The sequence below is a fragment of the Cygnus atratus genome, chromosome 2, assembly GCF_013377495.2.
Source record: "Cygnus atratus isolate AKBS03 ecotype Queensland, Australia chromosome 2, CAtr_DNAZoo_HiC_assembly, whole genome shotgun sequence".
In the NCBI taxonomy this organism is placed as follows: Eukaryota; Metazoa; Chordata; class Aves; order Anseriformes; family Anatidae; genus Cygnus; species Cygnus atratus.
In genome coordinates this window covers 80088307-80115988 of record NC_066363.1, presented here as the reverse complement: position 1 = coordinate 80115988, position 27682 = coordinate 80088307, and the positions used below count along the sequence as shown (strand labels likewise).

At 41.1% G+C, this 27682-nt stretch overlaps 1 protein-coding gene across 1 annotated transcript in view; it reads right to left on the bottom strand.

The window, feature by feature from the left end:
- Positions 1-514: 514 nt before the first annotated feature.
- PHLPP1 (PH domain and leucine rich repeat protein phosphatase 1) overlaps positions 515-27682 on the bottom strand; it is a 131575-nt gene continuing 104407 nt past the window's right edge. The window contains exons 10-17 of the mRNA XM_035552701.2: positions 26278-26433; positions 17274-17474; positions 16124-16286; positions 11669-11799; positions 8106-8210; positions 6959-7153; positions 4503-4731; positions 515-2567 (exon numbers count right to left, since the gene is read on the bottom strand). Of these exons, the coding sequence (XP_035408594.1) occupies positions 1452-2567; positions 4503-4731; positions 6959-7153; positions 8106-8210; positions 11669-11799; positions 16124-16286; positions 17274-17474; positions 26278-26433 (2296 nt within the window). The 3' untranslated portion in view covers positions 515-1451. The remainder of the gene's footprint in view (positions 2568-4502; positions 4732-6958; positions 7154-8105; positions 8211-11668; positions 11800-16123; positions 16287-17273; positions 17475-26277; positions 26434-27682) is intronic.

Here is a 27682-nt window from a genome sequence, read left to right as displayed (position 1 = left end):
GTGTTCAACCACATCTTAGTTTATGTAGGTAGCTTTGAGTTCATTTTTCCACCTTCTCTTTACATTTTTCCTCTTCTCTTCAAATCCAATGTTTTCCTTCTTCCTGTTGTTAGCCCACATCATCCCTTCATCATTTCTACCCTCAGTCACTCAGTCCCAGTGGCGGAGTCAGAGCACCACTCCTCTTCCATCTTCTGGCATTGTCAGTACCACCATGAAGGGCAAATCAATAGTGCCGAATTCACACCGAGAAAGAAAAAAAGTATGTTAATTCCTTGGTATTTAGTATCTTTTAAAGAGCATTTGACATTTTGAGCAACTACTGGGTGAACTGCTTACTAAAAATTGTAAGAGTACACGTGAGCTTCTGCGGTTCTTGTAAAAATGCACACCAAGTTGAAAAAGTTTTAACACTTCGCAGTTTAAACACACTGCAGCATGCTGATGAACCACAGCAAGCTGTTTGAAAGCTGCTGCTCAGCTATTCAGACAAAAGCAGACACTGTTTGTAAATTTCATATTTATTATAACAAAAATTATGACATGTTCATTTGTGCATTCGGCTTTAATATAACTCTTGGTATGTAAATGTTCTACAGCAAATGAGCTCTATACAATCATGCTGGTTGTGGCAGCAATAAGGAACACAAATAAAACATGTCTGCAAAAGTAAGGAAAGAAAGAGACCAGAGGAAAAAGTGGGTTTCTTTCAATGGTCTATACCATCTAAACTCTAGCTAACTTGTACGCAGTCACTCAGTCCGTTATGTTTAATGACCATGGCCCAAAGAGTTGCTTAAGAAAAAGGTCAGTTTTTCAGGTTGTGTCCTTAATGCCAAGGCTACAAAACATGGAAGCATCACTATACAACACTGAGCTATTTACAGTAGTTTCCCAATCAACTGTTCTCTCAGAGAAAATTAGTGAATCTCAGTGACTTAAGTCACCTGAAAGAGTAAAGCAACTCCTAGGAGTTAGTCTCCATATTCTACAAATGTCTATCATTTTCAAGACCAAAAAAAGCCTTTTCTCTCAAAGAAATACAGTATTACAATATTACTTAAATCATTTAGCACTGGCTACTGCCCTGCTTTTCAAACAAAACAAACAAGCCATTTTAAAAAATATTACATCATCATCTGTTTCTCAGCAATATATTAAACCTTTTTATTATTTTTATTATTTTTTTTGTTTTTTTTTTTGTTTTTACACTTGATATGTTAAGGGAATATTAACTATTTTAAACTTTACTGGTAAAGCGTCTCTAGAAGAAAGTCCACGAATATTAAACCTAAGAAACTGAAAAGCTGCAGTTATCTGTAGTGGCAGGATAAGGAAAAGGAAGTGTATAAAGGAAAAGGAGAAGGAAAACCCCTGCTGTAGCATGAGCCCACTGGGTCCTGCACTCAAGTCTCCTTGTTTGTTAGTTTAATTGCGAGCAGTAGAGTGGGTCATAGTGGTGTATCGTAATAGTCTGCCAGGTTGTCCATCTGATACTGCCGCTGCTGCTGTTGCTGCTGCTGCTCCTGGTGCTGTTTCATGATCTCCTTGACCTCTTCTTCAAGCTCTGGGGGGATGATGAACTGGTCATCCGGATCTGGCTGTGCCGGAGCAGCAAAGTATCCCCCTGTTTTTCTGAGAGGCGCATCCGTTGCAACTTCGATCAAGTTATGGCTCCTCTCTTGCGGCGCCACTGAGCCATTGCCCCGTCGGCGCCCTATTGTGCCCGTGGCAGAATACTCAGCTTTCCTGGGAAGGCCGGGCTCATCTTCGTTGGCACTGATGACAATACCTTCGTCACTGGCTTCCACAGGCACTTGTAGAAGCTGCTTCTCCTTCACTCGACTGCAGTGGATGTCCACCTCCACTTCCACGCGGCTGCCGTTGGTGAACACCCCCTCTATGGGCTCCTCATCGTCGCTGTCAAGGCCGTTGTCGGAGAAGGCGCTGGAGAAAGTGGCGCTGGAGAGCTGCCGCTGGAAAGAATTGGACAGGCAGACAGGGTGCAGCATGCAGCGCTGGTCCCCGGGGTAGGCTGGGCTGTTCTCGTTCATGGTGACCTGCGGAGGCTCGTCGGAGGCTGTGGACCCCACCTCGCTGCTCATCTCTGAGGTGGAGATCTCGCTGCTGATCTCGGAAGCCATGCCGCTGCTCGAAGACGGCATCCCAAGAGCATCCGCAGGCCTGTCCTTGATGACCACGTTGACGGACTGGGGGAAAATGCCGGGGCTGGGGGGTGGGACCCCATTAAGCTCACAGCAGCAGAAGCTGTCCTCCGTCACATTGAGCTGGACCACAACGGCGCTGATGCTGTCGTTGCAGCCGTAACTCTGGGCCAAAGTGCAAAGCTTCTTCGCAGCTGCCAGCGCATCAGGCACATTTCTGACTGCTTCCACTGCCTCATCCATCGAGAGGCTGTCCCACAGCCCCTTGCTCCCCAGAATGAAGAACTCATCTTGCGGAGTTAAGGTAATGGACTGGACGTGAGGACGCGGTACAACACTCGGGTGAAGGAACGTGTATCCCAGGATTCTTGTTGAATCCGTCACACCATTCACTTTGCCATCCTGAAATGAGAGAGGAGACAAAATTGAAAACAACGCAGACAAAGACACATGGCACTCACATCTCCTCCGTGTGTTTTACCAGTGTCTGTTCTGCAGTACCCCAGACACAGCCATTTACAGATAAGAACATGGAAAAGAGGTGATTTGCAAGAAGGTGACAGAGCTGGGATTAGAACACAGCAATGGCTGGTTTCCAGCCTTGCACTGAGCCTCCTACACCCTACTGATTTGTCATCAGCATCACCTATCCAGACCAACAAAGCAGAAGCCTGCAACAAAGAAACATCTATTCTGCTTCTGCAGCTGTGGGAGCCAACTGGACTAATGTTTCACCCATGAGTCAGACTTATCCCTCCTCCACCCACGATATCTGGCTTTATACAGGGCAAAGTCACACACAGCTCCATTTGATATAGGGGCAGGTCATTCAGTTATGACTCTTCTCTTGCAGCTGTAACAATTGTAGGTTTCATCTTGGCTCATCACTCTGGAAACAAAAGTTCATTTAAAAAAAAAAGGCTTTAAATGAAGCATGCAAGTCAAATGCAGCAGAGATCAAGTCTGCATTTCACTACAGTGCAGCTGACTGAGAAATGTTTTACATGCCCCAATTACTTACTGTGCTTCCACTTAAATATGACATTTCCAAGGGGAGGAAGAGTAGTATCTGAAGGGAAAACACCAGTAAAAACGGGCATATTTGAGAAGTAAATCCCTTGCACATCCAAATCCCAGGCTCCTGTCCTGGTTAGAATCTGAGCTGCCAGAATAAGCAGAGCAAGCATCTGAAACAGCAAGTCTGGTTATCTGTCAGCCTGTTGGGGATAGCTGCAGCCTACTAATTGTGTGTTGGAGACCAACAACAAAGGTGAGGATTTATGCTCATTTGGTCCAGATGATGACAGCACTGGTTATTATACAGCAAAAACAAAAAACACACAGAAAAGCAAACCAAGAGTAAAAAAGCTTCCCCTTTAAACCCACCCAAAAGAAAAAAAACCTTGTCGGCTTGTTAACTTCCCCATTAGGAGCCTGACAGAAGTGATAAGCCATCAACTTGCATGAAATCAGTGAGTCATCTTAAGAGTCTGTGCAGAAATTTCCCTTTTCCTTTACAGAACAGCATAACGAGCGTGCCTCAGTGATGCACACTATGTTGGAGTGACTCCCTTCTAACTTGTCACATTTGAGATTCCAATCATCACCTTTTCCTGGCAAGATTAATAGGCACACGATTTATTACACACACACAAACCTCCTCACGGGTGTACAGCAGTGAGTATCGTGCCCTTTCCTCCCCCACTAAGAGGATACAATATTTATCTGCTCCTATGCATGTGTCACACAAGGCAAAGCACAGCTGACAGTAGTGGCTTTAAGCTTGCAGAAAGGGAGCAAATAGCTTCCTCCTCTCTCGTGGCTCTTCAGCTGAGCATAGGACGGGTTTTCCTTTGGGGCAACTGCTCTCTTCAAGAGCGGTCTGTCAGAGGACAGCTCTGAGAACACAGGAGCTCAGACAGCAAAGTCATCCTGCCAGGATTACGAAGTCTCCCAAGGGAAGGACAGCATTGTTCTGAGTGCTCAGCCCTCATCTTTCTGGATTGGAGGGGCTCTTCATGGCAGCACCAACACAGCACTCCCCCACAACAGGAGGAGGGCCTCAGCTTTCCTGTTTCACCACAGCATGCTCACAGCTGCTCAGGCTCTGAAGCTAACTGAAGTCTAGCTTGGCAATGGGATGGAAAAACAACTTGATTGCATGATATGAATCACCTTGAAAGGAAAAGTGCTACTCTGGAACCCATGCTATTAACTACACCTCTTAGAGGTTTCTAATACCGATGTGTAATTTCATATGCCATCATGCAAACGTCCTCAAAGGAAGCTGCAACTTGCAGCAGTCCTCCTTTCACATCAACATCTGAGTTCTCTAACCTCTGTGATAATGGCCTTATGCTGCTTAATCCTCTTCAGTTCTTCTTCACAACTCATCACATAACACCTGGACAAAGACAGAGGTTTCCCATTCCGGCAGAGAACAGTTTGGCACTTCCCCACATTTGCTGAGGTTAACGTGAAGCATCCGCCAGGGTCCATGGGATCATGTTTTATATGGCAAAGAACAGCAGAGCCTCCAAGTTTTTGTCCAGCTGTTCCAAGTTTCCTGGAATTTAAACAAAACAATGATTGTTCTTTAATTGAAAAACAAGTGTTATGGGTACGAAGGAGAAACAACTGCTATTCTGCAACCACAAGCACTCAGGGCATTGACTCTACTGGATCACTGGGACAGAAACAAACGTCTTCACTGAAGACTGCAACACGATAGCAACACTGCAGAGTAATCACGTACAACTCTCAGGCAGTGTGCTATTTACAGCAAGATGCAGATACTCAAGTCTACTCAATTTTAGAAAGAAAAATCTTTGCACTTGTAAGAGTCACACAGTCAGTGCTCTTTCTCTACATCTTAAAGAAGTCTGATTTAAAGGTCAGCTGGAGGGAAGCAAAGAGGGTTAGAAAAGTATTGAAGGCTATCAAGTGAGTACAGGTAGGGCCTAAAAAGGGGGTCATATTATCTAGACAGAGCTTTGGAATAGTAAAATCTTTAGCTTCAGGAGTCGAACAGTAATTTTAACTCTAGAAATTCCAGTTTTGAGCAAAAATAGATGTTAGAGGTTCATTGTTTTGTGATGCCTTCAGAATAATGCTTTTGAAGTATCAAACAACGACCAAAAAAACCGCAGTAGCTGTTAATTCCACTAAAAGAAGGCAGACTTTTCATTTATCACGTAAAACAGGTTCTTTGAAATATTTAAGTCTGGTGTTTTAGCAGGGGTCACAGTAAAAACAAACAAAAAAATAGATAAAACTAAAGTTTTCAGAATCTTGTCATTAGAATGTACACTTATTTTAATACTATTCATTTTACTTGTTTAAATTGAAATAGGACTGTGAAGAAAATTCTGTCCTTCCTAGTTTCTTGTTTACCAGGGCCTCCACCTACAGTAATTAAGAACTAGAGCAATTAGAAAGCTGATTACAGAGGCTACTAAAATTTATGTTAAGGCTAGGTATAGCTAGCAAGAAGTTTTGATTCAAAATGGTGTGGAAATAATGCACAACTAAACTTGTACCAAGGCTTCAATACACTTTTCTATTTTTTTAAAGGCACTTCAAGAATGTTGCATAGTATCTGTAGTAATTCCTCAAGGAATGGTTACATGCAACTAGAATGAGTATTATTTCTGTTTCTCCAAGGGAGTGATTAGCTTATTTTGACTTGAATCTCCCCTCCCACTCCCCTTCAAATGCAGTGTTGTTTTTTTTCCAGGAATACCACATTCCTGTGAGAGTCTGTGAGTAGTAAAAAAACAGCCAACACGATAAGTACTTTCAATATGTAAATTTATATCATTTTTGATGATTTTAAGTATATGGCAACCCTCTTCTCAGCTACTAGTCTAACCAAGGCACTAAGTAATTGTTGGAAATCAGCTTTTTTTTCTTCTTGTGTTTGTAAGGTTGAATACCATCCTAATGCTTCTCTTTCCTAATATCAGAGTTGGAATGCTTTCCCTTCCAAAACTGCAGCCATTGAACGACTAGTGATCCTACTTTCAACTTGATCCATTTCCTTCATCTCTGAGCTGCTTATTTGCTTTCTCCTTTGTTTCCCTGACCTCTTTGTTCGCTTTTGTTCAGTTCCCTTCATACTCCTTCCTCACTCAGTGTCTCCCCAGGCACAATTTCTTGTTCTGTCAAGAACAGCATGCATACACACAGATCTCCCAACCACCACACATAGCTGCTATTACACTTACAGCTATTGTATCACAATCTCTTTGGATGAGTCGTGCACAAATAATATTCTAAGGTCAAAGGAATGACATGAAACGACATTTTTCAGGAAGTCAGAATATATATTTTTAAATATTTGCGTGGCCTTAAATAACCTGGATTGGTACAGAAAAAACAGCAAGGATCAGCCCAGGCTTTGCAGGGAATAGTAATAAGGGAAGTTTAAAAGATGATCAAGAAATTTACACTACTATCTTGGCTACTGCAAATTTTGAGTCATAAGACTTCAGGAAGATACCAGATAGGAGTGAAACCACTCAGACAAACGTTCAGTGATTTTGAGGGTGTTTTTTTGTTTGTTTGTTTGTTTAGATAGGTGGGAAAGGGTTGGGGTTTTTCTCCTCACAGCTGAAAGCAACAGAAGGCAATTTTCACAAAGCAAGCAATAAAAGAATACACAATTGCCAGATACTAAGGCTTGCCCCCTCCACTCCCATTTTTGGAGCAAGAAAAGAGCAAGTGCCTAACCTGAAAGCTAACTGCTCAGGAAGCATACACGAGGTTAAAAATGCTTCAGATCCAAGACTCACCTCTGCATAACGATGAACGTGTTGATCATGTATTCCTCTTCATTTTTTGTTTTCTGTAGCTCTTCTGCCAAAATGTCACTCATAGTGCATTGCAGGAGATACGGCACTTCCACATTGCGGTCACCGTCAAAAACACCATAAAGTGCCTCCCTGTTGTCGCAGAAGTTATTGGCCGAGAGTGCTGCCACACACAGCCTGGTAAAGGCAAGCAGGAGAACATCAAGATTGTTATCCAGTACTAATTTCTCATATTGTTCAGAAAAAAAGGTGCAGCCTGGTCTGAGAGCCAGTTTTAACCAACTCTGTTCCAAGGTCTTCAAAACTGCTTTTTGAGCTGTGGAGAAGAGTCAGACCCATCTAACAGTGTAAAACATGGAGAGAACTGTGCTGGAAATTCAAGCCAAGCCCTAAGGAATCTTCCTCCTTTTCAGCATGCAAACAAATCTCCTATTTGTAGAGAAAGGGGAACAAGCTTAGGGGAGAAAAGTATGCCCAAAACAACAGCACTTGAAGGGCACTTGCCCCTCCAAGAGCCATCTTTATGAGTTAACGTGCTGATGACCAAGTTGAGTTAAATTACTTAACAGTAAGCAAAAGTTTGCTGGCACTTGCTAGGGAAACCTAGGTAGCTGAAGATTTCTGAAGAGGTATTTAGGGAACAAAGAAAGATTCATCACATTGCCAGCAACAGAGACTAGCAGACTCTTGGTACTTTATTTGTCAAGTGCTGCCTTAGTCACAGAAGCTCCACATACTATGAATATTCAGAGTTTTGGCCATTCTACCTCTTCCTTTAGTATCTCCGCTTTGCTTGGTAAACATCCTTTAGCTGAAGATAAAGAAGCTTTGCAAAGAGGAAAATGCTTTTAAACACTCAGATCTTTTGCAAGTACTGGAGGCTCACACAGACAAAATGTGTCGGTTACACTTGTATCTTAGCAACATTCCTAACAAAGAAAAAAGTTGAGAGCCAGGCAGGGGCCCAGTATACAAATATAGAGTCATGGCATGGCCTCTGCCTTTGTGAGGCCCAAAACGTCCCCAAACTTTCACTGAAAAAAAAAAAAAAAAAAGGATTTCTTTGTATCAGGATAGAGGCTCTCTGCTGCTGGGATGCTTGTATAATGAAAACAACGCGAGGTCTTACTTGTTCTTAACTCCTGATGCTTCTGTGTAACCATGACTCCACACTGCTGGAGCTCCTGAAGCATCACCAGCCGAGGGCTGGTCGATCTTGAAACAACGGATATTGCTGTATAGAGAAACGAAAAGGGAAAGATGCACTGGATTAACATACTGACATGATCCAGCATAAAACAGAGATAGAAAAGAGAGAAGCTTTTTTCCTCCCAGTTCTTTAGCAACATTCAAAAGCAGGACATCCAAAGTGGTTTACTTTTATGTGCCTGCACACAAAGAACAAAAAAGCAATAAATAACAGCCTCTATGAGGGTGTCAGCTGCACTCTTTTGCTTACCCAGCTTTTCTTCTCCCTTCCCTCACCCCTGAGCTATTTATTTCCACCCTGGCCCAGGGCAAATACAAGGCAAATTTGTCGCTGACTTGATGGAAGCCGGTATGGGGAGTGATTTTCTAACTTATATCTCTCTCCCACCCATGTTAAGAATAAGTCTCTGGGCTCTTTTCATTATATTCAAATGAAACCTACTCTGTGAGCCACACCATCCCCTAAATTAAAAAAAAAGTCTTTAGAAACAGCAACATGTAGTAACAGACTTCCATGAAAATGCCCACGAGTCAGACATCAGCTCTATCCTGGGGCTGCTCTGACTTGCAAGAGCAGGTCTGCAGTCCAGGCAGCAAGCACAGCCCTTCTGCAATTTTGCAGTCCGGTTTTTACCGAGGCCCTTGATCCTCTACCCTCCAATTTACTACCAACATGGCCTTTAGCCTGAATTTCAAATATCTCACATAGCACAGTAAAGACTTAAAAAGGGACCAACCCTATCTGTTTATGTGCTTCTCTTCGTAGCCCTGCTTTGGTAGGGAGAAATGACCTCCCCTGCGCTCCCCACTGCTCTCTTCCAAAGGCAGCAAAAGCAAGCTCCCCACACGCTGCAGAAACTTCAAAGGCACCCAAACCTTTCAAGAACTGAATGAATCATAAAAGGACACAGGCAGAAAGGTCTAACTGTCCACTCCGAGGATTCATTTCTTCTCTGTCCAACCCCCCACCTGACCTGAACACACAAGAAAGTCTTCTCCGCATTTCACAGCCTTCCTCAAGTAACCTGAAGGACTGTCACATCCAGATTGATTTCTTTTAATGCTGATAGTCAGGACACACATCAGCTAGGGCACGTTACAAGCAAACAAATTACATAAATAATGTTAGAACCATTGGTGTTTCAAGCCCTTGGTTTTGCAGCCCTCTGTGAGGCAAATATAAGGAAGACACCTCACCAAGAGCATTACAAAAGAAGTTTGATTCACACTGGAAAACTGGATCTGTTCTAAAGTAGCAGAGATTTTCAATTTGTCATACAAAATACTGCATACACAAGCAAAGACACTTTCTTCACAGGCTTCTTGTACAAGGCATTTATCCTCCAGGGCAAAGGAACTTGGATCAAAAGGGTTTTTTCTGTTTCTTTTTTAACTGGGTTGACTGACCCCTTGTTCCTGGGCAGGTCAAGGACCCAGAGATGTCTCAACGCTTCCCAGCAGTGGTGAATAAGGCTACCTCAACGCATCGCCTTCATCTTCCTCAGTGGTACAATTACACTACTAGACCATGTGCCCAGAAAGAAATGATATCCAGCATCACATCCTATACAAGGAAGATGGGCTAGGGCTTCCATACTGCATGGGTTACTTTCCTCCTAATTTATGTTATAATTGAACCAGATGCTCTTTCCTAAAAAAAAAAATCACAGTATCTAGCAACCACAGATTTTCCTTTTTTCATTATAATTGCTACTGAAATTCTTACATCCTATAAATCACTTGGCAACATTCTCGTAAGCATGCAAGCCTCCCTTAAGACCTCCACACATATGAAAAAAGCAAGCATGCATGACAGGACTCTTCTCAGCAGAACACAGACTACATATTAACCTACTACCAGCTTAAATCCTGCCAGGGCACAGATGGAGAGCTGCCTTTCACATGCAGAAGGAAGATAGAAAAAGCACCAAATGCACAAGTATTTTTGTGCCTGCCACAAAAAGAAATGTAAGGAGCATCTCCTTCCTCACATTCAGTTGTGGCAGTACTCTGTGGAAGTCACTGTAGTGTATCAATAGAGACAACCACTAAGAAGTCCTGAAGGAGACCTGAAAATCCTGACCACAGCTAAAGAGTATTTACAAGGACGAGAATAGACCTGAAATTGTAAGAATAATTTGTTTATTTAAAAAAAACCATATACAAGAAGAAAAAAGTTTTCTGTGAATTAAAGACAATGCACATGTTAGTGAAAATACAGCGTGCCACTGGGCAACACTACTTTTCTACTGCTTAGGACTGAAATTTGTGCAATACTGCTATGAGGCATGAAGCCTGAATATTGAATGGGCAAGAGATTAGTTTGCCTGCCTTGTCTGCTGGTCATACAGCATGAAAAGCTGATCTTTCACTTTAAGTTCAGGTGCCATTCAGTTAGCTTTGATTTTATATATAAAGACACACACTACAAATCAGAGCAGCATTACACACTGCTTCTTCTTCTACACACAATCAGCAGATCTTAAAAAAGACAAACATCCCTCCTGCTTTTTTTCCTCCTTGTATGCTGTGAAACAGACTCTTGCTTTCTATCTGTAAAAACTCATTATTCACATTTCTATTTAAATTTTACAATATCCATTGATTCAAGCTAAAAGCAAACTCACACCAAGATTCCCTTGCTTTCACAACAGATGAGATTTAATACTTCAGTGCCAGATCTTAACCATTTAAAAGCAAACCACATGAAGCAACTGCTCAGCCCTTAGAAGGATATCAGCCCTTCTTGGAATCACTCAGTATTTAAGCATCAAAGGGACTCAGAATGAAACTCAGAGCTGGTGCAGTTCCCTCCAGGAAATAAGAAAGGCTTAAGGCAGCACAGCTATACTCAGATTATCTGTTTGATTGCAACAATATCTCAACACACTACGGGAGGCAGCAGAAGGCACTTGGTGTATTTCAGTTATGGATGGCACTTGAGTCACGGAGCAGGAAACAAACAGGCAGACAGGAAGGAAACAGAGCATCTCAAAGCTAGGTAACTGGCTTTGCTGCAAGCAGAGTGGGAGATGCAAGCCTTCAGGACGTTTTAATATGCAAAAAAAGAAAAAAGGACAAAAGCAGAGAGGTATGATGGATAACAAAAAATGTTATGTGAAGAGGTAACAAGGATCACAGTGAATGAAATTCACAGATGAATGTAAGAAAAAGACTTAATAAGCAGCTATTGGTATCTCAGCAGTGGAACATTTTGGTTGAATCTACTGTCAGAAGTAAAATGGAGATCCAACTGGCCCAACAGATCCCTTCAGGAGTTAGAGCTGAAAGCAACCGCACTGAAGTAGGTTAGTCATGCTCTTTAACGAGGATGAGTGTTAATTTCTGAACTATACAGTCTTATTTTTTGATCCACTGTCAACAAGGAGTCACACGTCTTAGGCAAAACTACACTTCTGTCATTAATATGTGACAATATACAGGAGTCATTCTGCACCTTCTCTACTCTGTAAGTTAACTTACTTCAGCAGCTCCAGGGTTTTGTGATCCAAGGCTAATCTGGGATTTCCAGTCAGGTCCAGCTCTTGCAGTTTTGGAGGCAGGTTTTCAGGCAATGTGATTTCACTCAGTTCGTTGCAGCTTAGATCCACACACTGCAAAAAGAAAGCAACTAAATAAGCAAGAGAATTCAGATGTCATTAAGATCCAACTGTGATTAAACATAGTAATGCACATTTCATGAATAAGGGAGCCTGCAGCCAAAACCTAAAGTTATTCATTTAAGTAAGTGGTTCTTCACTGGCATTTAGCCTTCTTCACAGATGTCTGGGACACCTAGAAATATGTTCATCCCATTTCCATTTCTAGCCAGGTGTAATCATGCTGCAAAACCAGTAAGGTTTGTCTGCTCTTTGCAGACAGAAAGATGGTCACTACTTTCATTAACAAATAAGCATTAAAGAAAAAATGTTACTGATGAAAACAGTTGCCAGCCTTTTAACAGATAAAGGAAACAAAAATGAGGCTAGGGATTCTAAGGCACTATCACAGCAGTCCCTCCTCTGAAGTCCATATAAGCCAGCATAAGTATAAACACACTCAGGAATTTGATACTTACTGAGGGATATCAAAAATAAGCACTTATAAATGCATAGGGCAGGGAGGAGTAGAGGGAGGAAAAGGAAAGAAATATCAGAGCAGTTTTCAATATGGTTTTAATTTGTATCATCTTAGAAGGATTCATATTTAAATCTGAATTAAAATAAGTAAAAAAACTGAAGCTGAAATATTTCAGAAAAAATGAGATACTAAACCAGCAGAAAAACATGCTGGCTATCCTCCAGCTAAGCACAAATTAGCTAGAACAAGTGCCCTAGAATGACAAAATCCCAAGCCAAACATAGTTAAAGCTGCATATCCAGACGAAAGTCAGTACACAAAACCACGGCATTTTAGAAAAAACAACTCTTCAAACCCTATTACAGGACCACAGGTATAGCATACACCAAAAACAGTAAAAAAAATTAGAGCATGAGCAGCTTGATATTTAACTGAGGACAGAAGAATTATCCACATCCTTCAGAAAGGAGTTTCTTATTTTCAGCCTTGAAAGAAAAGAGACTTCAAAAATTCTAGTAAAACCAAAGTCTGAATAGCTAGGGTAGGTTGGGGGAGGGGGGGGGGGGAACAACATTCCTAGCTGCATGTTTTGATCAATATGTAATTTCCATTGATAAAAGCAAGAGACTTATTTTTCTATGTATATTCAAAGATAAAGGGTCCTGAGCTGGAGGAAGACATAAGATAACCTAGTAAAATTTGGAAAAGAAAAATCTAACACTTGATTAGATATATGCAATGCAGATAATGACCACATCTTGAATCCTAACGTTGTCTGCTATGAAGGCCTCATTATCTAGGAAGAACAAACTGCTAACATTACCTAAGCCTGATAAAGAAATCAGAATTTATATCCATCATACAAACTAAACAGTAGACAGCTTAACAGAAGAGTTATTCCAGCGAGTTGTTTTTCTTCTGCACTACTTCTTGCTGCTTCCAGAGAGGCCGTAATTACTTCTCAGATTAACAAAGCTAACAGCAGGCCTTGCTGGGTTCAACACCCCAATGCCATTGCAAATTTGATGTAAGAGAATGCTGGAATAAGGAGCACAAAATCAGTAAAATCATCTCATTGCTCTCAGTAGATGCCCAATATGCTGAAGGCAGCAACAGTCTAGAGCAGATCCCTCGGTCCCTAGGTACTAGGGAATACAGTTTATTCGTCAGGTCAGGGTTTCTCAGATTTCATTTGTACCGCTTGAAGAATAGGTTAGCAGGGACTTTCTGCATATCTATGTTAAATTTAGTCCTTATTCTATTCCCCAGGCAAGCAGGAAAGCCTATTTCCTAACCGGTCCTGACTTCCTTGTGCGTCATTTTAATGTAAGCTGGCTAGCCCCACCCAGGCAGCACCAGAAGAACAACTGCAACTGCACACAGGACACAGACCAGGTGGTGGACAGAGTTTAATATTCAGCATTTGCTTACACTGCATTTATGGCATTGGAACTGTCCTGTCTGTAGCTGACAGAGGCTTGAGTTATCTCCAGTTGAGACTGAAGGTGGGCATATCAAAACTCACCGAACTAAGAGAAAAACTATCAAATACTGAGAACTTCAGCCTTAAGATGCTATTGCTACCAGATCTTCTTGGTTCACTTTGTACCCATAACGATCTTTTAATACACAGGAATGTACACAAAACAGCCTTTTCAAAATTTATTTTTAGGGAAAAAATTAAAAAGTGTATTACACAAGTTATCTCAGGGATATCCGCTGGGCTTTTTAATGCACAGAACACCATAAAACTTCTGTAGCCTTAACTGTAGCATGTAAAATCAGCTCAGAAACAACTGTATCACTAAAATGACCTTGTGCTTAGAAATCCTGAAGTTACTCTAAGTACAAAAGCATCATCTCTTATATTAGCTTTCCCTCTGAAATTATTTCAGACAACATCGTAAGTGCCACTACTAACTGTTCCAGTATCACTGACTTGAAAAATGTAATGTGTCACCCTCTCAGGCTAATTAAATACAAAGCAGAGCAGCTATTACCTCAGATAACAGTTTAGCAAGAAGTTTAGAATATATGAATGCCACCTCAATTAAGATTAATCATTAAAGTATGACAATCATTAACATGAGACTGCAACTCTGTGCTTTGCTACAAGCAAGCTTATTTCACCGAACTACCAACCCCTACCTCAAACTCCAGTTTCTTACCTTGCTTTGGCACATTTTGAATGCTTTCAGACATCCGAAGAGGAGCTCCAGTCACGCTTAGTAATGGATACAGCCAGGCTGCACAAGCTCCAAACCCTGACCCAGAGAAATCTCCAAGAGGCCAGAAGAAGCCCTGTGCCCACCAAGGCTACGGCACAGGTATCTGGCAACGGTATGAACTTCTAAGTTTCACCTAAGTCAAAACCAGATGTGGGTACTGACGAGACGTTTTCTTTCCACAAAGGTCAAGCCCTAGAGCACTGCAACCTCTCTGATGAAGACATGCCCACTATTTCTCCAGTTGCAAAACAGTTAATGACACCCATGCCTTTTTTCTTTTGCTAGAAAGAACTAAACTGTAGGGAGCCATTAGGAAGAAAAACCACCAGGTCTTCCATGAACATTTTTCTGCTAAGCTTTGTAGCAGAGAGGCACTCTAAATACTGCTACTTCTAAAAAAACCATTCAGCTATCCCCAAGATGTGAGAACAAAAAGGAGAAAGTTGCTTATTCGTTATCCACATGTTTACATTATCCTCCTTTTTTGGTTAAAATGCCCTCATATTTTAAAGAAATGTTTACTGTGCAGAGCCTCACTCCCCCACCCCAATTCTTCCTCTAAGAAGAAAAGCTTTACTTCTAATCGATTCTAAATGGCCCTCAGTTTCCTCTGGCCATTGTTCCGAAGAGGGAGGAGTATTCAAAAAGCCACAAGTTTGTTTGAGATTTCCTGGCTAAAACCACAAAGCTCATCTTTACGTGTACTCACTGTCCAAAAAAAAGTATTCCTCCTGCTGCTCTGCATGACCCCAGACACTGTAGCACAGAGACCAGTCTGGGAACTTAGCCTTTTGACTCTGCAGAGTGTGCAAAGGACACAAATTGTTTTGATCCCACGAATAGGTAATCAGTTCTCAAACACAGGGAATGATAGATAGTTTTTTTGATCGTACCACAAGATTCGTATGCTGTGAGTTAACCATCTCCCAGCTCCAAGCAGTGGAAATAGCATGCAATCAGAAATATTCTGCATTGTAGCCAGGAGGGACACAATTTACAAAAGGTAAGCGGTATTGCTCTCAGCACGGTCAAGCAAAGAACGTGTCTCACAAAAAAGAACTGTCAGGAAAAGCTCAGAATTATTTCTGGTAACACACACGAGATGGATTAAGCGTTCCTCCAGTTGTGCAAAATATGACTGCAATTAGGAAAACTGAAGTAGCTTGCCTAACTACTCAAATCCTGCACTCCTGGAATTTATCTCTGTCCCCAAGGCCTATCCTATTTTGCAGCTTCAGCAGGTTTTAAACACATGCTGAAAACAAAGTCCATTCCTACAGAATTAACCAACTGCCAAGGCAGCAAGAGTTAATTGTGTATAGCTCTTGGCAAACGTTTAAGTCGTATCATAACAGACTGCCACAGGAAGACAATTAACACTTATTTGGCAAAGAAAATGGGATGTGGTGAAGGTGAGTGTAAAATCAGATTTTGAGGACCTTCCTCCCTTCCACTATGAGGCAGCACAGGTGTGAATGCTTTACATATGACCTCAGGCAAAAAAAACAGCTGTCAGATCTCCACGATTTTTGAGAATATACTATCCTGCAGCAACGACAGACCTGAGGGAAAAACAGAATTGGTAAAGCATGCATTACTTTGCATCTTTCGCAGCACATTCATGTCTTACCTTTATTTCAGACAGCTGCATGACTTCTGGGAAGACTTCGATGCAGTTGGAATGAGCAATTACAGTATGCATGCGTCTACAGTTCATGATGGTTGTTGGAATGGCTTTCAGTTTGTTCCCACTAATATCAATTTCCTCCAACTCTTCCAGCTTGGCCATTTTACTACAAGAGTTTGAGAATTCTGCTGTTAACATGCATACATGTTTTATTTTGAAATGGTGATAAGAGCAGTGGTTTTCATGATTTTAAGAAAATACAACGGCAGACTTTGGCCCTTGTTCACAGCAGTGCTTGTCACCTCTCCTCCCATTAGATGCTAACAGCTGTGGAACCAAAATCTGTGCTGCTTCTGCCAATTTTTATTAATTCTACTTTTGAAGTGACTCATTTTGCTTACATTCTTTCTGCTTACCAGCTCGCTTTCACTTTTTCCTCCTTTCTTCCAACCCTAGCTTTCCACTTCATCCCAGATTTTCCCCTCCACCTTCTGGCATCCTGCTCAGCCCCACCCCCTTATTCATCTCCCTCCCTCTCCATCTCTCCTTGCCACTGAAACCCAGTTGCTCAGAACATCCCACAAGGACAGAGATGTCTCTTCCTTTATTTATTGGCATCTCCTTTCCAAGGTTGTACCCCATCAGCTTTACAGCACATCTTACACTTGAAAGATTTCTGATTAAACCAGAGTGAATTGAAAGTACAGTAGTTCATCTAAATTGCTGCCAAGGGAGAATCTCCTTCGGGAGAGAGGATTTTTTCCCAGTGTAGCTTAGTCCACTGCCAAAGGACATTTTCAGACTGTTATGCTTACAAATCTCCTGTAAGGAGAAGTCCATCAGGTGTGAGCAAAGTGACCAAACTGGGAAAAACAGATCTCCTTAATTGACTTCAGAAGCATACTGCAGCCACGCTACATTAGCCTAGTTGAGAAGAATTCCAAGTGCAATCAGAAGGCACCAACAAACACTGTGCAATGCAAGAGAGGGTAGCAATGTGCAACAGGGCAGAGCAGATGCATCCACCCACTGCAATATCACTACATTCAAAATACAACCTGCGCCGCCAGATTTCTGTGCAACTTAGTTCTCACTGCGAAAATATTTCACATTGCCCACTGGTGGGCCAGTGGCAGTAAAACCAGTTACTTACCTTGCAGGGAAGCTCTGTAGGCGATTGTAGGCCATGTGCAAGATTTTTAGGTGTGGATGGCCTGTTAGCAAGGGTACACATTTATCTGTGAGATTGTTATTGGTCAAATACAACTCCTGTAAGATGCTATGGGTCTCTTCAGAAAGAGTGGCTGGAGGAAGCATTTCCAGTTTGTTGGCAGAGGCATTAAGAAATCTCAGGCTGCAAAGAAATGTTGCATAAGGGAGTTCAGTGAAACATCCTGCAGGTTTTGTCTAAAAGTATAAATAAAATTTCTGTTTATAAGATAGTTATAAAGATCAAAAGCACAACGATGGACAGAAAGACCAGAAGTCTAGTATTATACAAACAAAACTTTTGATCCCATTTTTAAATTAACCCATTTCTATGAACATAACATCAGCAAAATAAGTATGTCAAAATGCCTCTGTCCTTTTATGAAAGCCTCATACTGCTGAAATTACTACAGAAGTACCTACAGCTAACAGTAATAACAAACCACATAATTTCCGTATTTGTTCCACATAAAAATGAATTCTGAACTCATTATCAATGAACCATGAGAGCATAGCTGCCCTTCAAATGACTAAAAAAAGTCACTGGTAAAAAAGCCAGCCAATTTTTCAGCACTTTAAATACTGGCTAGGATACAGAGAGTTTTTGTTTGTTTGTTTTAACCTGCAGGCCTGAAAACATCTACAAAATATGAAAAAGTTCTCTGTGAATATTTGGATAGCTAAAGACATACCAATCACACACAACAAACCACACCCGGAGACCCAAGCAGTAATTTACCTCTTATGTTTTAAAGAGAAACAGAGCCAATGCTCAATTAAATTAAAGAAGTTAGATGCTTGCTGACCTATGCAGCAAGCAAGCCAGATCTCTCTATAGATCCTGAGCGTCCTTCCCCTAGCAGAAGCCCTTGTCAATATTTTCTGCTACTCCACTACAAGCAGCAAGGACTGAAGACGCATAGAAATGAAGTTATTCTTTCTCCCTCAGAGGATCCTTGCCAGGGTGGAAACAAGACCTGCTGAAGAATAGGCACTGCCCACTCTAGCCAGTGACCTTCTGCACACAGACGATTCACGTTCCTTTAAGGGAGTTCTGTGACTGCAGAACTTCTGGAAGGATGCACGCTGTTAGCATCTCAAGGGCTAGAACAGGCAATTCCAAAGAAATGGAAAAATAAGGCCATTTAGCCGTTAGTAACCAACTGACCATGTCTTTTCAAGAGAATTAAGATCTCTCTTCCTTCCTTCCCGTTTCAGAGAAGGCTGCCTTAGAGAACTTGTGATACAGAAGTAAATGTGTGGCTGCCAGCCTGCAGCGAGCGTGTTGAAATCAGGCTGCACTGCTCCTACCAACTAACAGCAAAAGGCAGCTGCAACAGTCACAGTTGCATTCAAGACACAGGACTCAGAAATGAGCTGGCTGAAACCTGTAACGCCAGTGATCAGGACACAAAAGGTATGTGCGTTCTTGTCATCGATCTTAAGAGAAAGTGATAAAATATTGATGGCTCTTCCCCCGCTTCGCCTAAGTGCACGGGAATTCACGCTGACCTTTAAGGTCTGCTAATGAATGAGATGGATTTGCATGAGTTGCAGCTGGTTGCAACTTGCTCAGCAGCAAATAAGGGTCAGGCATGCTACAGAGAAGTCACATGGGATGTCAAAGGATTTAAAAATATTTCCATTAGAAGCAAAAATCTCTCAGCACTGCACAGAACTGAAACTAGGTTAGCTGTTCTACACAGACCGAGGAGTCCACTACGGAGAAACAGTTTAATCCTGAGGCTCATTCATTATTCACAAGGGTGGTAAAACTCCAGAGGAGGAGGGGAGGAGAGGGAGGATTAATAGAGAAGGGAATAAGCATTTGAAAGGGTTTTTAACGTTATTTACTTATTCTAAAAAAGAGGCTGCTCAGTTTTGCCCTTTAGGTATAAGCTAAAAATATATTAAGCGCTTTCAAAGTTGGATTATTAAACTGAAGCATACCACATCAACAGTTCCTGTACTTAATTACACACCAGCAAGCACACCTATTGCTAAAGTATAGACAATTATTACTTGGGCAACTTCATTCTAATATCCACGACACTCTCTCTCTCTCCACAAAAAGGCACTTTCATTAACATTAAAGCCATGGTGCCTTTTGTACTGCTCACAGTACAAAACGGACATCTTCAGCTCAGTCTGGAAAGGTTTAAGTAATAAAAAGGCTTAAGGCTGGAGGGAAGAACGAGCTTTCCTAGGAATATGACAGGGATGAGGAGGTAACAGCAAAACACAAACAGAAAAACCTCTCAAGAAAAGACATCTTCCACTTGAATAGGAAGTGTGTATTTTCCTTATGTTCCTGTAGGATGCAGCAGAATAAATTGCAGTGGTTCACAGGTACCTTCCTTTAATTACCAAATGGAGCCTAACGGATAACCTATCGAGGATCCTATGGCTATGAGGTTCTTAACGCACCAAAGAATTTAGGTTTGCTCAAATACAGCTAGTCCAAAACACAGATGAAGTCTTCAAGAAAATGTATATTGTTCTGATAATGCTGACATTGATACAATCCACTATATGATACAATCTACTATACAGAAAATTCAATTTCTCCTAAATTCAAAAGAAAAATTAATCAAGAAGTGTTCCGTTTCTAATAGATCTTCAACATTGGTAGAATACAACAAGAATTCTCAAGCTGTCCCTTCACTGGCATTAAAAGTGGTTGAAATGTGCATATTCCTGCCAAAAACGGGTTCTGAACACACATTTTCCTATAGGGAAAGCAGAGAGGATAGTTGTTGCCCTGTATCCTTCCACCTCCCCACCTTTTACCAAATCTTCCAGAGAGTGATATGAAAATACGGGAAATAAATCCCCAGCATCCTGACCTACCGTTTAGTGCCGTGATGCTAACAATGCTTAGGTGGCTAGCAACATCTTGCCAGCAGTCTAGGATGGGAACCCTGTGGCAGCAGAGTACCTCACCCTTACCACACCTAGCAAACACCTCCATGTGCACACTCACAGCCACGCAGCACTCAGATTCAGGATAGTCACATAGTAATCTCCATCTGTAGCTTAATTCTAATGATATCAGCTATCTTTTGAGAAAAGAGTATGCTGCTTATTTACATGTTCCTTTTGACCAGCTGTTATGTTAAAATGGTAAAAAAACAACCTTCTCCAAAGATCCTTTTTTCAACATATTCTCTGGATTAAAAAAGAGAGACCATTCTTTGGGCACAGAACAGAATGAACTAGCAGATTGCTGCTGCATAAAGCTTTGTTGATTCTGTGCTAAATTCTTCTGTCCAAAAAATCTATACTTGCCCATCAGTTTTTCCCTCTGATTTAACACAAAAGTCCTCCACTGGGTTATTTCCACTCCCCTGTTTCTTCATCCTCATGCACTGTGCCAGCCGCCAGCTCAGAAGGCGCATCTTGCAAATGCCCTCTGGAGGAGAGGAAATTTACTTGGGCACAATTATTCCATCTCTCTTGTGCATGGACCTTAACTGATTCATGTTCCTTGAAGATATCCCACTCGTATTGCTTATCAGATGGAAGCAGAATGTCAAGTATTAAAGCTCAGTCCAAAATCAATTGTTTCCCCTTCCAATTCCACCCACACACTATACCACAAGCTCATGAAAAAAGTACAGCATCACTACAAAAACCTGAATTCAGCAGCCCGTGCACATACCAGCGTATAATATAGCGAGGGGAGCATGAATTAACAAGTACTAGAAGAGTGTCAGGGATTAAGAAAGAAAGAAAAGCATTGGCAGGAAGATGCCAGAATTCGTCAGCTTTGACAAGGTGCAAATTCTCCTCTGGAGTAATAATATAAACATTGAACTCTGGCCGGAGTAAGTCACCTTCAGTTTTATGGGGTATTAAAATAAAATCCCTTGCTAGACTTAAATTCTCCAAGAAGAAAATAAAGACTGTCCCAAAGAATACACTAAAATCAAGGGCATGGATCTAATTCAACAAAACAGACCTAATATGCATGCAGCATTCATATGCCTTCCCTATTTAAATCCAGAGGACTCTGAACTGAATTTGAACTTCCAAAAGCAGAGGAAGAAAATCTATGGTAAATTGCAAAAGGTTCAAAATCTTCTTTTTTCCCTTTAACACCGATGTCTACCTCCAGCACACACAAAGGCTAAATATAGCCAATTGTTAGGTCTCACTTATATAGCATCTCCCAATTCCTCAACATCTTCTGAGGTAGCTGGACAAACTTGGCTTGCAGTTAAGGCACAGCCACCACAGGAATAATTTATGTACTCCAAAATGCTTACGAATGTTCAACATCAGTAAGAGCAACACAGAAAACTGTATCCAATGACAAAGCAACAGCAAGTCAAAACCACTGAGCTTAGCTAAAAAACATTGATAAATGTTGGAAAGAACGTTGCAGCTGTAAAATAAAAATACGCGGAGAAATCAAAATCTTCAGCTTGGCCTGTGCCCCAAGATCTCCATCAGCACAGAGCAATCAAAACAGAAAATTTCTTCTTCAGTCCCTTCTGCAGAGACATGCCCTCAATTTCTCATCGCCTAATCCTGAAATAATTTATGATTGCAGTAGCAAGTGTGTGAGAGGAAGAAACCTTGATTGGTGTGTCTGGGGGAAAAAATGACCAAGGAAGTTTTGCAAACCAATGCAAAGAACTTCTGCTCCTTTAAAAAAGAAAAGGACAAAAACACTCGAGTGAATCCCCCTTCCTGTTGAAGGACTGCCAAAAAAGCAAGCCAACTACGTTTGACTGCTTTTGTCACCTCAGCTCTTACTTTCTAACCTATCTTCAGCTGTTTCATTAACTGAGACATCCCCAGTTTCTAATATATCTGCTTGCAAACCCTGACCTACCAACAATGAAACAAGTGCAGGTAAGCATTTCTGCAACCAAAGTACATGCATCAAACACTCTTTGCATTCATTTGAATTTGTTTCCTCTCTCACTTTTGTTGTATCCACGATATGTACGAGTACTTGCATAAAAAGGCAGCAGCCACAGTGGGTGGAAATGGCAAATATCAAACAAGTTTAACTGGGTCACCTTCCAGAACTCCGGCAAAAACAACCAAAACAACAGATCAAAACCACCACCAACAACAAAATCAAAACAGGTAAGAACAGCTGAACAAAGCTGAAAACAAGAATCATGCAGAAAAGAGCCTAGAGGATGGGCTCTGAATACCTGACACTGGCTTAGCCTCCACAGCTAGCCACTGCCGGACACCACAAACCAACAGAAAGCTCAAGATTTAATCCAGGCAGATCACAGTTACACATCTTCACCATATAACTGCTTTAAATAAGCCAGGGGCTCTTTTAAAGGTCTGCCTATAGCTACAACATTCACAGCAACTGGAAAGGAAGTTTAGGCAAGAAGCAAAACCCTTGACCTTCATCACTGTCTCTCCACTTTTAAACCCACCTGACCCACTGCCACTGTTTTTCTACCGAACTCAGCGAAGCTCTTAAATGCCTGCCCATCTTATCTGAAGGACATTTTGTAGAACTGCTTTCATGGCCTTACACTGTTATTTTGCTGCAAGCTGGTCGAGGAAGGCAGCTAAAAGGCTGTATGAGAACTGGACAGAGTGGGAAAGGCATCTGCCAACACAACAAATGAAGCAGCGAGTAGAAACAAAAGGCTGTGGGGTTGCAGGTGTGCAAAAAAAAAGAAAGGTTAAGGACTCTGCTTGGGAGTTTTTCCCAAGCTATAGCACTTGCATGAGTTCTCTATTTTCGCAGCATCTGGTAATGAAAAATGAACAGATTATCTGGCTGTCTCTGTGGCGCTCGTCTTGCCAAGAAAATCCCCACCCAACAAGAGAAATCCTTGCTAACATGATCAAGATGTGCATACTTTCAGCAGAATAAACAGAACCAAGTTCAGTCTTGGTCAGAGCAATGTTTCACAGAAAGTCCTCCATTTCTTCTCAAATAACAGTTTAAAACAGAAGAAAAATTAAAAAAACAGACAAAGTAACTGTAAATTATACTCTTCATCAGAGAATCAAACTTTTTAATTGTCTTCGAAGGATTAAGAGAGAAAAACTGATGTCCATACATTTTATGAAGAGAACAGAGAGGTTTTTCAGGGTTTTTTTTCTTGTTTTTTTGTTGTTGTTTTGGTGAAAGTGATATTCCCTCTATGCGCACCAATGCCCTGGTTTCCCTGCCTTTCTCAGGTCTTCTAGATGTTAAAGCTCACCAGTGTTTGCGCTGACATTTGCCCAATGCACTTCAGAGACACGTAGTTAAATATTCAGGACTGAGAAGGAAAAAGCGTTTATAATTCACAATGTGAGACTTCATATTGAGACAAGATTATCATCTGCCAACTGCATAGACTTGAGCACCTTTCCCCCAAAATAAACTAATTTTTTCATGTTGCAGAAGATAAGTCATTTTATGGAGAGATAAGGGTTCTGTAAAGTGATTTGTCCAACATTACACACTGGGAAAAGACCATGGCAGACTGCTCAGGGAACCCAGTTCTCTTCACATGTCTGGCAGCACAGATTATGCTTCCCAGGGAATGCTTTGAGAAGAGAAACATTTTACCCTTCCTAAAAAACAAACAAAAGCCCTAAACACCCTTCCCCAGCCCAGACCCATAGCTCCTGACAGAAGCAAACATTTGAAAGCAACGTGAAGAGAAAGATGTTTGCTGTAGGAAATTCCAAACTTAAAACTCCTTCATTGTGGACTGCTATTTTAATTCACGGGTATCACTTTTGCAGCAGGAATAGGAGCACCAGTGTGGACAAACTGTTTTTAAGCCGAGTCTTCTAAAGCAGTAACAAGGTAGGCAACATGGGAAAGCTCCACAAGCTAACTGCTCCTGTTATTATCACAAACGAGGGAGGCTGCAGCGGTGATGAAATCCCAGAATGGGTAAGCTGTGTTCACCTCTTGTTTTGTTAATACCTGTAGAAAAGTTTAAACACATTCCCTGCGCTGCTTGGAAGCTGCATCATGTCAAAGGTGGAGATTTTTCCCATCTGCAAGTAGGAAGCAGCCATTTAATATGCTATCCAAAGCAGGTTTTAGATTCTACCTCTTTTCAGCCAACATTTTGCCAACTTCTGAAAGTCTAGCCCCAATTCTAGTTTTAGCCTGTGCTTGTTCCTTTTGGCATCATGAAAAAAGAAGGGGGGGGGGGGGGAAGAAAAGCTGTCTACAGTTCTGTAGCTCAGTTTAAAAAGGTGAGTTGCAGCCCAAGAATTTTTATCCAGGTTCTCTCTCTCTGCCAGAATTGCACTAATCTGCATTCAAGACCTACAACCTGTAAATAAATTTACAGAAGTATTGCTCTCTTTGCTTTCTCAGATGCCAGTAGCTTTCCGAATCTTACTTAAAGGTTTCTTTCCTTTCCAAGTTGACAGGAATTTCAACTTAGGACCTGTAAATAGGATTGTTTCATTTTAAATTGACCTAATTTCGCAGCCTTCATGAAAAAACTTCTACAAGGTTTGACTTCTGAAGTTCATACAATATCTAATGTACAAGAGTTTGAGAAAGTCATCCACAAGACGATTACGGCCGCTGCTGTTAAACAACTTTCCCATATGACTTTCATCACATTTAAACAGAAACATAACCAGTAACTGCAATTATTACAGCAGCAGCATTGCTAAATTTGATCGTTTTGATTGCATTTTTATGTAAAGTCCCAACTGTAACAGTAATTAATATCAGAACGACTTCGCTGATTTTTTTTTTTTCAAAGGTGGTACCCTACCCACAGCTGAATGCAGACAGGTATGCAATAGTTTAAAATAAAAATTAAAGTACAAAAATTACTTTAAAGTTTTTTTTTTAAGCAAATCAAGACTGAAATGCCATACTGGGAGAATCAAAACCTTGTCCTAATAAAGTCCATCCTTTGGAAGACAATTTTTCAACTAAAAGATAATTTCCTTCTTATTCTTTGACCAAGACACTGTTCAAAAGCCAAGTTTACACAGAAACCATCTCAACCAACCCAATTCTGCAGCTCTGATGCCCTGAATCTCAGGAAGTTTAGACAGAGGTTCACAACAGAACGAACAGTATAAAAGCAGGAGATTTGCACTATTCTTAACTAGGTAATGATCTGTGACAGAGATCACCAGTCCTCTTGCTCCTTCACCTCTCAAGAAACCCAGGGACTGCGTGTTCCTTTTGTCACCATTAAGATTAGAAATAAAACCCCACAGCAGAAAATCTCACTGTTAAGTTATACATGGGTTAAAATATTCAGAAATCCCACAACAATTTGTTGAAGTGCAGAGGTGCAAGGAACACTGACATCAAGTGTGACAAGCCTATCCACCACCCCAGCGATGCCTGGTATTTTAATCACAGTCACTTTACAGGATATGTTTAGATCAAGGAAGAAAGATTATGAAGACTTTGAGACTAAAGGAACAGCAGTATAAAAATAAGAAGCCAAAAATCAGATCAAGCGGTGACACCAGCTAAATTAGCGACAAACCTTTGAAAGGCTTAAGAAATTCACAAAGCAAGGACACAGGAATAACCGAGTTATTCTGACAGCCTTATGCACAGATTTTGTTTTGTTTGACAGGTATAAATAAGTTCTAGCCTATGACTGAAGGAGGGGGGGGAGAAGCTTTCACACTTCATCAAGCAAACGTAAGAAATATATATTTAAAGAAACTGCCACTAACTCATCTCAGTGTATGTAGTAGAAAATAGCATGTGCTTCACTCTATACCTAGATTTCAAGAAGTAGGCGTCCAGCGAGAGCTTCGTAGGGAAAAAAAGTAACCATATAAGGCAACAAAACCAGAATAAAAAGAATTTGTGTTTTGGTGAGTTGGGCAGACATCTGTTCTTATCACCCAAGGTTTGACAACTTTCAAATTAGGGGAACCTCAAATTACCCTTTCATCTAGGAAATAAAACACAAAGCAAGGTTTCTCACACACAAGTTGAAATCAAATTCCTTTACATTTACCTGTCTGCTTTCAAAAGCAGGTTAGATGGCAGTTCAAGGAGCTGGTTATGTTGCACATCCAGGACCTCCACTTGTGTTCGTTCAAGCCGATCTGGTAGCCTTCCTAACAAGTTATGTCCCGCCAGCAGCTTACGCAAGCTACTATTGTAAAACAACCTGAGAAAAAGAAAAAACACCAAAAATAAGAAAAATCTCAGCTGAAGATTTGCTTTGTGAATTTAAGTGTGATATCACAGTTCATTACCAGAAAGTGATTCAGCCAACTGATTAGCAGACATGGTATTAGTTACGCACAGATCTGAGAACATCTTCCCACTCTCCACCAACTTCTTAAAAAGGTTGTTCAGAGACAGGGAAGGAGACTTAAGGATGATTAAGGAGGGAAAGTAGCGAGAAAGGGTTATCTTATTGCAGTGCATAGAACATGAATATTGAAACACGACTATGAAGTAGGTAATTACTAACAATGGCTGCAGAAATGGCACTTGCGGGATCCCTCAAGATAGCTGAAGAACTTAAGTGTGGGTGAAATCACCAGTTACCCCACAAACTTCACTGTACTTTATTCATCACGTGCTGATTCAATCTCCAATGCAATTCCCCACCCCCCATTTTCCTTTTCCCTTAATACCAGACTAACATAAAGCCTCCTTTCCAGTTCTACAGTGAATGAAATTTATCTAATCGGCTTTCCTTTCTTGAGCTTTTACAAATGATAGATGACCCACAGTCCCATCCCCCTGCTCCATTTCTGTATGAGGTGAGGATATAGTGGGAGAGATGGAAGAAGAGAGCAATATAAGGAGAAAGGAAAGAATGGCTATTTTAATCAAATAGCAAAGCTAAAATTTGCAGTATGAAGAACTTAGTAAGGAGTTTAAAAATCTGCACTCAATGACCTCAAAAAAGGAACAAGCCTCTATTTTGAAGAGAAACCCCTTTCAATAAATTACAAAAAAAGCTCATTCTTCATCTGCCACCCGTCCTACATTCTTGCTACTGTACCATTTAATCCGGCGAGCCTGTGCATATTGCTGACCAGTTTCAAAGATTTTCAAATTACTCAGCATTAATGCAAAAAACCTCCTTCCCTTTGTTACAATGAACTATATACACATAAAGAACCCCCCCCCTTCCCTACAATACATCAGAGGTCATTAGATTATTGTGCCAAAATAATCAATGAAGTATGCTGACTATTTTCCCCTTGACAGATACAGTCATACTCTGTATCTGTGTGCCAGCGTTAACAGTTATCTCAGTTGGCTCGATCATCTGCACTATGACCATGGATACAGGTCAACAGCCAGCCATATCATTCCAGAAGACTCAACACACGGTAAAAAGATTTATCATCCAGTGATAAGCATATCTATTGCATGTTTGGTATTTGACCATTTTTTAT